This window comes from Mesocricetus auratus, unplaced genomic scaffold (assembly GCF_017639785.1).
Source record: "Mesocricetus auratus isolate SY011 unplaced genomic scaffold, BCM_Maur_2.0 Super-Scaffold_100029, whole genome shotgun sequence".
Lineage (NCBI taxonomy): Eukaryota > Metazoa > Chordata > Mammalia > Rodentia > Cricetidae > Mesocricetus > Mesocricetus auratus.
The window spans coordinates 12,841,790-12,854,052 of record NW_024429210.1 but is presented as its reverse complement, the minus strand read 5'-3'; the positions used below and the strand labels follow the sequence as shown (position 1 = coordinate 12,854,052).

Genomic DNA, 12,263 nt, shown 5'->3' with positions numbered 1-12,263 from the left:
TCTTACTGAGCTCACAAGAGCTGTCCCACCAACCATCAAGTGCCTTTCAGAGTGACACATAAAACAGCGAAAGCACAGTGACCCTAAAGGAAACGGCACAGATTTGACTGTGGTCGAAGCTGTGGATGTGTGTTGCAGCAGAGGAGAAGCGAGAGCTGCTTATAAGGAACAGTGGAGGAGCCCCGCTTCGCGCTCCGAGGGTGCCTAGCCAGCGTTTACGGCCCATCTCGGCCACCGTAGCGGAGCGGCGATCAGCCGCTGGGCGGCGGGCCCTCCCCGGCCATGGCGGGCGAGCTGGAGGGCGCCAAGTCCCTGAGCGGGCTGCTGAGCGGCCTGGCGCAGAGCGCTTTCCACGGCCACGCGGGCATCACCGAGGAGCTGCTGCACGGCCAGCTCTACCCGGAAGTGCCCCCGGAGGAGTTCCGCCCCTTCCTGGCGAAGATGAGGGGGATTCTTAAGGTACAGCCTCGGCCGCCCCTCGGCGGCGTTCGCTCCGCTGCGCGCTCTGCACCGGGACACACTCCGGGAAAACCGGGGGAGACCTCAAGACGTCTCTGCGTCTCTAGTAGAGCCAAGTTCCGAGTGTTCTCCGTCCCGGACTCTTGTGAAATTGATGGGATGCAGCCGGGCCGGGCGTGGTAGTGCACGCCCGTAATCTTTGCCCCGGGGAGGCGGAGGCTGGCAGATTGCTTTGTGAGTTCGAGGCCAGCCTGGTCTACATGGCGAGTTCCAGGACAGCCAAGCCAGCCAGGGCTACCGCAGTGATACCTTGGTTGAAGAGAGAGAGTGAGGGCGCGCTTGCCAGTTGTGGAAGGTGGGGAGGAGCGTTAGAACGAGGCGGTTGGTGAGATAAAGGATAGATTAGCTGGAGTAAACACCATTAAAGAATCGACTTTATGGTGAAGAGTATATTTACCAGATGGAACGAAGTTATACATCAGACTGTCTTATGAAGACGATGAGAGGGAAATGTCACAGGTGAAATTAATTTAAAAAGATTGGTTTATTTTTGTTTTATGTGTATATGCGTGGTGTCTCATGTACATGTAAGTGCACTGCGTATGTGCCTGGTGCGTGCGGAGGCCAGAAGAGGGAGCCAGATCACTTGGAATGGTTGTAGGCACCACGCGGGTGCTGGGAACCCAGGTCTTATGCCAGAGCATCAAGTGCTCTTAACCGCTAGGCCATCGCGCCAGCCGGCACCCCAGTTTTGATATAGGGCCTCTTGTAGCCCACACTGGCCTTGAGCTCACTGTAGCGGAGGACGACCTTGAGTTCCTGATCCTCCTACTTCCGCTGCCCAAGTGCTGGGGTCACAAGCATCTGCCACCTTGTCCTGCTGTGCGGGGCGTGTGAAAGCTAGGGTCTACGCCGGTGCCTTGCTATCGCTTCTTTCCAGACAGGGGCTCTCACTGAATCTGCAGCTCACCGATTGGCTAACCCAGCCAGGAACTTCAGAGATCTGCTTGTCATGGTTGCTGGGGATCAGAACCAGGCTCTAGAGGACTGAGCCCAGCTGGTCTCCGCTCTTCTTTTTTCTTTCTTCCTTTTTTTTTGTAAGACGTTATAATTAACTAGTTATTTAAAGTATTATCATATATGCAACCACTCTACAATGTATTGTCTTCACAAAGTCTTTAAAATGTGTATTTTATATTTAAAACATTTTTAGCAGCAACTAGCCACGTTTCAAATGGTTAAAGTGATCATATGTGACTAATGACCACCATATTAATTTAGTCTGATTTAGACCCAGAATTAGTCATAGGAACGCTTTTGGTGCCAAAGCGTAAAGAAAAGAAAAACTAAAAATAATGCATTTAGGCCAGGCGTTGGTGGCGCACGCCTTTAATCCCAGCACTAGGGAGGCAGAGGTAGGCGGATCTCTGTGAGTTCAAGGCCAGCCTGGTCTACAGAGCGAGTGCCAAGATAGGCTCCAAAGCTATAGAGAAACCCTGTCTCAAAAGAAACAAAAATAATGCAAGATTTTGAAATCATAGTGGGCAGCCATCCATTTTATATATTAGAACAAGGGTTGAGGCATGACTCAGTTGATAAAGTACTTGCCATACAAGCATGAGGACCCAGGCACGTAAACACCAGGGGTCTGTAGGAGGATCTCTGGGGCTTCCTGGCTCGCCATGCAAACCCAGTCTGTTTATTTCAGGATCAGTGAGAGGGGAGCGGGACAGAAGGCTCAGTGGTTAAGAGCACTTGCTGCGCTTGTAGAGGACCTGGGTTTGGTTCCTACTACCCATGTGGCAGCATAACACAGTCTGTCACTCCAGTTCCAGGGGATCCAGCACCCTCTTCTGGTCTTCACTGGGCACCAGGCACTCACATGGTGCACTTACATGCAGGCTAAACACTCATACACATAAAATAAAAATAAATACATCGTAAGCAGAATGGGTGGTTGGACTAGGGAGATGGCTCACTGTGTGAAACGCTTGCTGTGCTAAAGGGAGGACCTGAGTTTGGATCCTAGCACCCAGGAAAAAGCCAGGCATGTTTGTAACCCGGCACCTTGTGAGGTGGAGAAAGGCAGATGCCTAGACCTCACCGACCAGCTGGCCAGCCTAGCCAATTAGTGAGCTCTGGGTTCAGTGAGAGACCCTGCACTAGAATCAGCAAGTGGGGAGACGGCCAGGGAGACAGCACAGCAGGTGAAGACACTTGCTGTTGAGCCTGATGGTCCAAATTCAGTTCATGGAAGCCACACAGTAGAAAGAGAATCGTGGCAAGTTGTTCCCTGGCCTGCGTATGTGTGAGCATGTGAGTATGTGTGGGTGAACCCCCACCCCCAACCCCATAGGCACACGAAGTGGAGAGCCACGGAGGAAAATACCTGATGTTGGCCTCTTGCCTCCGTATGCACACAGATAAGGAAACAAGGTGTCTTAACAGCCTAAAACACTGTTTAAAGATCAGGGTTAATATTTAATTTGCTATTAGAAACACTTATGCTTGGGCTGGAGAGATGGCTCAGTTAAGAGCACTGGCTGCTCTTCCAGAGGTCCTGCGTTCAATTCCCAACAACCACATGGTGGTTCACAACCATCTGTAATGAGATCTGGTGCCCTCTTCTGGCCTGCAGGCAGACATGCAGACAGAACACTGTGTGTATACATAATAAATAAGTAAATCTAAAAAAAAATAGAAAGTAAGAAAAAAAGAAAATGCCTCTGTAATATCAGGCCAGAGGGCATTTAAAAAATACGTATGCTTTTATTACATTTCTTTGTCTTTTTTTCAAGATAGGGTTTTTCTGTGTAGCTCTAGCTGTCCTGGAACTTACTCTGTGGACCAGGTAGACGAGGCTAGCCTTGAACTCAGAGATCCACCTGCTTGTGGCTCCTAAGTGCTGGGATTAAAAGTGTGTGTGCGTCATCACCTAATTTTTCTTAGAAGATTTGAATACAAGAAAAAATGCAATTACTTCACAGAAATTGATGGGAGTTGGCTCACGCAATGGGGGAGTGATGTCTCAGTCACTCGTGAGAGTGGTGTATACCCAAGGTGCTAATACCTCGGAGGGGAAGACAGTGGCTCTTAGACTGAGCCAGCTTAGGTCTTGTGCACACATAGCTCAACAAGCCAAAAGCTGCAGGTATAAACACTTGTCTAGCCTGTTCAGTCAAGGCTCTAGTTTTGAGTCAGCACCATCAAAATACAATTTGAAGTCTCAGTATAATTGTGGACATTCTAAGCAACTTTACTGGTATCATCTATCCTGACTAGGTGTCTTCTATAGGCTTTGTAGGAAATCTGGTATCCGGTTTGGTGTTTACTTGGTCCATGAGGATGAGGTGAAGGAGAACTGCGCGTATTAAAGGCAGTTACATCATAGGATCTGATGTTTGCTCCACTGCTTAGCTCTAGGTGATGAAGTTTGCTAGATGACGCGGAGAAGTGACTGTAAGCCGGCTCTTTTCTTTCATTTTAAATACATTGCTATGTAAGACACAGGAAACTTGAGGGTTTGAGTGGTCTGGGTTGTGAAGCTAGAGTGAGTCTTAGCTCCTACAATAGGCAATGCTTCCAAGAGCCTGTCTGACAGCACGGGCTCTACACAGTGATGGGTCTGAAGTACCAAGAGACAGCCTTGAGTAGCTGAGACTGAAATGTGTGTAGGGTGACTTGTTTCAAGTTTTGTTCACATTAGAAGTAAAACTTATTTTTTATTGTATGTACTTATGTGTAGTGCCTGTGCAGGTGAATGCAGGTGCCTGCTGAGGCTAGAGATGCTGGGCCGGCCTGGAACTGGAGCTACAGGTAGTTGTGAGTTGTCTGATGTGGGTTGCTAGTGTTGGCTCAGGTCCTCTGAAAGAGTAGTGCATGCCCTTAACCACAGACCGCTCTCCAGCCCCAGATGTCTCTAATTCTTATGGAAACATGTGAGTTTTAAAGCCAGGAGTGTCTGTTATTTAAATTTTATTTATATATTTATTTATTTTGTGTGCATAGGTCAGAGGATCACTTATGAATGAGTCCCTTCTCTTCTACCGCATGGAGTTGCTTTTGTTTTGAAACAGGGTCTCATTATATAATCTTGGCTAGCCTGGAACTTACTATGTAGACCAGGCTGGCCTTGAACTCACAGGACCCATCTGTGTCTGCTTCCTGAATGCTAGGATTAAAGGCTTGTACTGCCAGGTGGTTTCGGGGTCTAATCCAGATGGTCAGGTTTGACAGCAGGTGTCCTTACTCACTGAGCCGTCTCTCCCGCCCATCCATCTTTAATAAAGGGAACATATATAGATGTGTATGATGTCGGGATGTTATAGTATTCATAAAGAGGAGTGAGTAAGCAACTGTGGACAGAAAGGAGGCATCCTCTCTGCCAATTTGTTTTTAAAATAAAGGAGCTAACATTTTTATTTCCCAGTTCACGATACAAATGAAGGTATGGCAGATGGGGGAGTCCAGGTGCAGCACCATAGTCTCCTAGTGAAACAGCACACAGACCCGACAACTCCCCTGCTCTTTCTGAGTCGTGCCATGCCAGGTGAGCACTGTCTTATTGTTGGGGGCCTGGGAGTCAAGGGCATGTCGTCCCCATGGGTGTCCTCACTGTAGGCAGGCATCACCCCTGGAGGAGGGGGCCCATGTTGGGCGCTTGCATTAGTCCACAGTGAGGACCTGGGAGACTGGGGACAGGGAGGCTTGTGGCCCTTCAGTGAGGAACAGAATGGAGCTGGAAGCCGCTGTCCTTGTTGAAAGTGGCCCCTGTGTTATCATCAGGCGTGGGCCTGCTCTTCCATCCTTTTGGGATGCTTTCACGCTCCTTTTGTTTCCTACTGCTGCGGTGTCTTCCTCAGACTGAGTCATGGGTGAGACATGTGTCAGTGATTACAGCAAAACCACAGCCACCCTGCCAGATTCCAGCCCCCTCCCGTTAGACAGATCTCATTGTATAGACCATGCTAGCTTGACCTCATGGAGATCTGCTTGCTTCTGCCTCCTGAAGCCAGCCTCTGGCAGACTTCTTAAGATGTTATTTGCTACTTTTAAACAAAGCGATTATTTTAGACTTTAATGAGGGGCAAATTTATGGGATACTCCAAGTTAACAGCACATGTGGGGTAGGAAGAATGTAGACCATGTTCAAGGCTGGGGATAGCTTGGTAGGTAAAAGTGATTGTTGCAGGCTGGAGAGATGGCTCAGAGGTTAAGAGTACTGACTGCTCTTCCAGAGGCCCTGAGTTCAATTCCCAGCAACCACATGGTGGCTCACAACCATCTACAATTCAATCTGGTGCCCTCTTCTGGTATGTAGGCAGAACACTGTATATATAATAAATAAATGAATCTTTAAAAAAAAAAAGTGATTGTTGCACAAGTGTGAGGACCTGGGTTGGAATCCCTAAAACACACGTAAAAACTGGATGTGTAGGGGCTGGAAAGGGGCTTCAGCAGTTAAAGAGTACTTGTTCTTGCAGAGGGTCTGGGTTTGGTTCCCAGCATCCAAATGATGGCTCACAACCATCTGGAATTCCAGTTCTGGGGAATCCAACACCCTCCTCTGGCTTCCTTGGGCACCAGGTACACTTTAGGTGCACAGACTTGTATGCAGGCAAAATGCTCATACACATCAAATAAATCTTTTAAAAGTCTTAAAACAAAAACTGGTCATGTAGTGTGTCTGCAATTTGAGGAGATGGGAGGTGGAGACAGCAAAATCCCAGAAGCTTAGGGCCAGTTAGCCCGGCACACACAGCAGAAAGACATCAAAGAAACTCATCTCAAACTAAACAGCAGGTGAAGACAAACACCTGAGGTTGTCATTTGACACTATGGCACACACACACTCCTACAGTCACATATGCGAATGTGCACGCGCACACACACACACACACACACACACACACGCGCAGAACAGTCCAATCTGATTATAATATGAGGGTATAGTAAGGAATATTCAGTGGATTAGGCAAGAAAAAGAGAAGCGCTCACTCCTTTAATCCTGCACTTTCCTGCTTTGAAGCAGGCTATACACTTAACATATGGATGGTGGTAGACGTCATGTCTTTGAAGCAGGCTATACACCTAACATATAGATGGTAGTAGACGTCATGCCTTTCATCTAGAAAATCATGTTCAGCATAGAAATGGATAAAGGAGATGTGGAATTCCTAGAGAACACAGTGGGCACTCATTAGCAGTCTCCTTTTTTGATGTGCTGAGGATCAAACTCAGGATCTTATACTTGCTAGGTAAGCTTGCAATGCTGGCTAAATCCAAGCTTGACCCCAGGCAACAGTGATGAGAGATGCCATTCTGTAAATCTGTTTCTCTTATTGATTGTTGAATAAAGCACTGTTGGCTAATAGGGAAGCAAGATAGGTGGCACTAGGAGTCAAGGATTCTGGGAAAGAGAGGCAGAGTCAGACACCATGTAGGCTGCTAGAGGAGTGAGAGGTCCAGACCCTTTTCTCCGGTAAGAGAAACACTTAGATTAACAATTATGGGTTAAATACTTAAGTAAGAAACCAAGCAAACGGCCAACAGCTTTATAATTAATATAGTGTCCTGTATGTTATTTGGGGGTTCAGACAGTGAGGCAGGGCCCAGGCGACTGGTGGGGAAAACTATACTCTACACAACAGTTTTCTTATTGCCAACTACCTGGCGATGTGCTGCGCACCATGTTTCAGATCCCTAACTTTCACACTGTTTGCAAAGGTTATGTGGTATTTTCCTGACATTTGTACTGAATTCTTGAATTCTTCGTAGGATGGAGTCCTTCACTGTCCTTGTTTGAGACATTGGCACACAAGCTTTACCTGTTAATCACAGAAGGGCAAACATTTCATCTGCTTATGGATATGTGAAGCAGCCCATGCGTTCACACTATGGCTTGTGTGTGTGTGCACGTGCGCTATAGTGCATATGTGTAGATCAGAAGACAACTTACAGGAGTCAATTCTTTTCCTCCCACCACTCTTCAGCCTCAGCAGCCCGCACATTACCCAGCGAACTATCTTGTTGGCCCCATCCCTATAGTTTTGGTTTCTGGGTAGGGAAATTGATAAAGTAGTCATGATACCTGTAGCTGAGCCATCTCTGCAGCTCCCTATTTCCCCTCTCTTTAAGACTTACTTCTAGCACGTGATAGGCACTTAGATAGAACATCTGAATGAATAGATAGTGCTGAAGGGTGCCAGCTGCATTGAAAAGGTATGCAGAGTTGGGCACAGTGGTAGATGCCTGTAGTCAGTCCTAACTGTTGGGAAGCCGAGACCGGAGACTTGTGAGCTTAGGAGTTCAGAGCTAGCTTGGGCCATTTGTAAGTACAATACTAAGTCAGGGGTGGCAAATTATGACTGTAGGACTAATCTGGCCTGATGCCCCCATTCTGCTCCTTACCGCATGCCCGTCCTTATTGCTTGGTTGGTAGGTAGTACTATGGGTTATTAAACCCATGGCCATGGCCATGGTGGGCAAGTGCTCTGCAATGCAGTTACTGTCCCACTGCTCATGTTTTGATAAATAAAACTGTGCTGTAACACAGTAATATGCTCATTCTTTTGCTTCATTTGCAGCAGCTGTTGCCAGTATAGTAACAGTGGCTGCGACGTATTTGGTATTAACAGCCTAAGAATTTAACATTTACTTAAAGATGCTAACGCTTACCTTAAACATCTATTCTTAAATTCACAATGTTAGTATTTGGTAATAAAATGTGTAAATTATATTTAGAAGTTGGTCACTTGTAGATACCTAAAAATTTCAGCCTCCAAAGCTACAGAGAAACCCTGTCCCAAAAAACCAAAGTAAAAAAGTAAATAATAAATAGATGGATTATTATGAGCTGGAAAGATGGTTCATAGGTTAAAGCACTCATGTGAGCACACACAGACACACACACGCACACATACACACTCACAGATACACACAGACACAGATACACACACAGACACACAGACACTCACAGATACACACACAGACATGCACACATACACACACACACAGACACATACACAGGCACACACAGACACAGACACACACACAGACAGACACACACACACAGACAGATACACACACACTCGCGTGTGAGCACACAAGCCTTCAAAAAAGAAAGAAAGAAAACAGATGCAGGCCTTTAACCCCAGCGCTTGGAAGGCAGAGGCAGTGGATCTCTGTGAGTTCAAAGCCAGCCTGGTCTATAGAGCGAGTTGCAGTGTGGTCAAATCTACACAGAGACACCCTGTTTCAAAAAAACAAACAGAAAATTACCATTAGATTGAGGTGGTGGTACCTTCCTGTAATCCCAGCAGCTGACAGGCAGAGGCAGACAGATCTCTGTGAGTTTAAGGCCAGTCTAGTGTACATAGCAAGTTCCAGGCCAGCCACGGCTACATAGTGAGAGCTTATTTAAAAAAATAAGGGATATTAGATTAGACTTTCTATGTGGTCTTCCAAATATATTTTATATTTGGAAATTTTGTTCAGATTCAAAGGATATAAAAATGTTAATATATTAGTATAATGAAATGTCACAGTTTAATGTCTTAGTTGTCACACGAGAACTCAACATTTTAAGAAAGCCAGTTCAAATTGTATGGAAAATAACATCAATAACATGAAACTAAAAATTGTAACATCAAAAGTCTAAGAAATAATGAATACCTGGTGGTGTCTCTGCTAAGGCCACAAGACTGTAACTTAGTTGGGGTTGAGATTGAGTCAGCATGCCTTTCCTTTGCGGTCAGTTTTGTTTGAAGGATACAGGGTTCGGCTTTTACTCTGCAGGAGTTTCGTTGTCGCCTGGTCTCAGGTCTTGGGCCCAGGCGACGCTGTCTCAGCCTGGCTCAGGGTCTGTGGCTCAGGCTTTGGCGGCCGGGGCTGCTGTCCTCTTCCCTTCCTCTCCTTGAGCTGTGCCTCTCGCGACTCCTCGTTTCCCGTTTGCGAGACCGCTTCCGCCTGTGCGGACTCTTCCTCTCCGGCTCCCTGTCCCTCTTGGAGGAGCGGTGTGGACTGGAGCGGGAGGCCCTTGACTTGCCTGAGTGTTCCCCATGGCGGTCCTTCCTTGCCCTCCTGTCTGCGGAGTTCCCGGGGCAGCCAGTCCTCGCTGGAGACAGGTGGGCGTCTCTGTTAGCGTCCCTGAACTCGTTGTTGGGATCCCTGAACACGTGAAGGAAGTTGCAGTGCTTTCCTTTAGGACACTTTCGCATTTCATATAAGCCACAAATTGCGATTTTCCAGCGGGTCACCGGGCAGAACTCACACTGGAGCTGTCGCCCTGCGTACCACCGTCCGTTAAAGAGAGAGAGGGCGGCCTGGCACTCCTCCTCCGACCGGTACTGCACGTACACGTTGCCCCGCAGGTGCGGCTCCAAGTTGCAGCTCACCTTGAACTGAACCACCGTGCCCACGTTCCTGAACTCGGGCAGCACGTCGTGGTAGAAGTCCAGGAACTGCTGGTAGGTGTCCTCGTCGCTGTACTCCAGGCTGGCGTCCGAGTCGTAGTCGTCCCTTTGGCACTGCTCCATCCCGAACGTGGTGAACATGCTCTTGACGAGCAGGGTGGGGCTCGAGGCGGGGAAGTCGTGCTTCCGGGAGCACCTGCTGCCGAACCGGCACGCCCCGGTCTTGCTGTAGAAGGGGCAGCTGGCCCGGGGCCTCTCCAGCCGCAGCTCCCCGGGCGGCTCCGGGTTCTGCCAAGCGTCGGCCTGGCCCAGCGCCTGGTGCACGGCGCCCTCCCCCCCTCGCCTCTCCCGCTGTTGCTCCTCCCTCAGTTGCCGCTCCTCCCTCTCCAACTGCGCCCGGCTCTCCTGCGCTTCCCTCTGCCTCCGAGCGGCTTCCTCCTTCTCCTTCTTCGCTCGGAACTCCTCCTGAGCCTTCTCCTCCCTCTGCAGCCACTCTTCATGCAGCTTCTGTCGCTCCATCTCCTGCAGTCTGTCCGCCAGTTCCTCGTCAGCAGACGCTACGTCGTCGTCGTCGTCCTCCCGCGGGGCTGCAAGGTCTCTCAGCCGAGCCTTGTTCTGCCGGCGTCTCTTGCGTTTCTCCTTCCTGAAGGCAGCTCGGTGTCTCTTGTGGCCGAGGTTTTGAGGAAACACGGTCTCCGGCGTTGCCATCTTAGTGCAGAGCGCAGGCCCCTTCCCAGATCTCGCGATAATTTCCTTTTGCCACGCTGGTGAACTGAAAAGTCTCACCACAGCTAAGTTGTTCAGCTTTCAAGGGCTGTCTTCCCGAACAGCTGGCACCGCCAGGCTCAGCTGACCTTTTTTTCTTACCAGGCGTATGGGTTGAACTGAGTCACGGTCCTGGGAGCGCTGTGCGACACAGCAGGTGTGTGTACGCATGCGCCGCGCAGGGAGTCAAAAGCCGGCTTCTGGGTTGGAATGCGGCAAGCGTGCGAGCTTGCGAGCGCTTTGTCCGCAGAGCTGCGCTTGCTTCCGGCTTCTCCCCCCCACTTCTCCCGCCTGTCCGAAGCCTGCGTGTCTCTGCCACACCCCTCTGTTTTTGGGCGCCAGCAGCCCACCCTCCCAGGCTCTGCGCTCTTCCGTGGGTACTGGTGATAGAAATGAAGTTCTCGTGCTTGTTCGGCAAGGGTTTACCAATTTAGCCTCTCTCCGCCCGGTAACTCTCCAGAATGTTTCTTTCTTTCTTCTTTTTTATTGAATGCATTTTGTTATTTGGAAAACAGTTTGCATTTAGGGCGGTGGTGGCACATGCCTTTAATCCCAGCACTTGGGAAGCTGAGGCAGGTGGATCTCTGTGAGTTCGAGGCCAGCCCGGTCTACAGAGAACGTTCCAGGACAGGCTCCAAAACTACACAGAGAAACCCTGTCTCGAAAGACAAAAACAACAACAAAAACAAAACAGAACAACAACAACAAAACAAAAACTTTAGGCGCACGGTGGTGGCGCACGCCTTTAGTCCCAGTGCACGGGAGGCAGAGGCAGGTGGATCTCTGGTGAGTTCGAGTCCAGCCTGGTCTACAGAGAAAGTTCAGGACAGCCTCCAAAGCTACTCAGAGAAACTGTAGGGAAAAGGGACCAGCCAAAGAAACACACCCTGAGCAGAGCCAAAGAAACACACTTTGGCCCTGCAACCACAACCAAAGAAATGTACCCTGACCCCAAAACCAGTGCCAAAGGAACACACTTTGTCCCTGGAATCAGAGTCAGTGAAAGAAATGTACCCTGGCCCTAAAATTGGAGCCAAAAGGCTAAAAAGGACCAGAGAAAGAAACACACTTTAGCCCTGAAACCAGAGCCAAATCTGACCTTAATCCTGTGTAAAAAAGTAACCAATCCCGGAGCAGAGCTCTAGCCAATCTGAGCTCAGCACTGAAATCGGACCAATCCCTACCCTGGAAAAACTTCCCCAACCCCAGGAACCCCTATATAAACCCTGTGTATGTTCAGCTTGGCTGGTCCAGCTGTCTTCCAATAAACACCTTTGGATGAGCTTCGGGTGAAGATCTTCTTTTGCGGTGGCGACAGAGCAGAGGCGACCCTGGGCAGAGCAGAGCAGAGCAAGCAGAGGCGACCCTGGGCAGAGCAGAGCAGAGCAAGCAGAGGCGACCCTGGGCAGAGCAGAGCAGAGTGAGCAGCACTGTAACACTTGCCCAGGAAACCTTCCTTGGCAGAGCGGAGTTATTACACTCTGCTCCCGGCTCCCGCTCTCCAGGAGCAGAGCTGAACTGTAGCAACATTGCCCGAGAAACCTCCGGCCTAGCAAAACTGCTACACTAGGCGAACATCCCCAGCTGGAAGACCCTGTCCTGCCGGAGAGGGGCTGTTACACAGGA

General features: G+C 49.2%; 2 protein-coding genes across 2 annotated transcripts in view; one reads left to right on the top strand and one right to left on the bottom strand.

Annotated features, from left to right (window-relative positions):
* The first annotated feature begins 254 nt into the window (after window positions 1-254).
* The window catches only part of Commd1 (copper metabolism domain containing 1), a 123,022-nt gene continuing 111,013 nt past the window's right edge, over window positions 255-12,263 (top strand). Inside the window, exon 1 of the mRNA XM_005070375.4 lies at window positions 255-459. Within this exon, the coding sequence (XP_005070432.1) occupies window positions 283-459 (177 nt within the window). The 5' untranslated portion in view covers window positions 255-282. The remainder of the gene's footprint in view (window positions 460-12,263) is intronic.
* On the bottom strand, window positions 4,848-10,848 carry LOC106021165 (U2 small nuclear ribonucleoprotein auxiliary factor 35 kDa subunit-related protein 1). The gene is made up of 2 exons (XM_013113625.3): window positions 9,133-10,848; window positions 4,848-5,322 (listed from the first exon to the last, which is right to left on the bottom strand). The coding sequence occupies exon 1, from the start codon at window positions 10,578-10,580 to the stop codon at window positions 9,315-9,317; it is 1,266 nt and encodes a 421-aa protein (XP_012969079.1). The 5' UTR covers window positions 10,581-10,848; the 3' UTR covers window positions 4,848-5,322; window positions 9,133-9,314.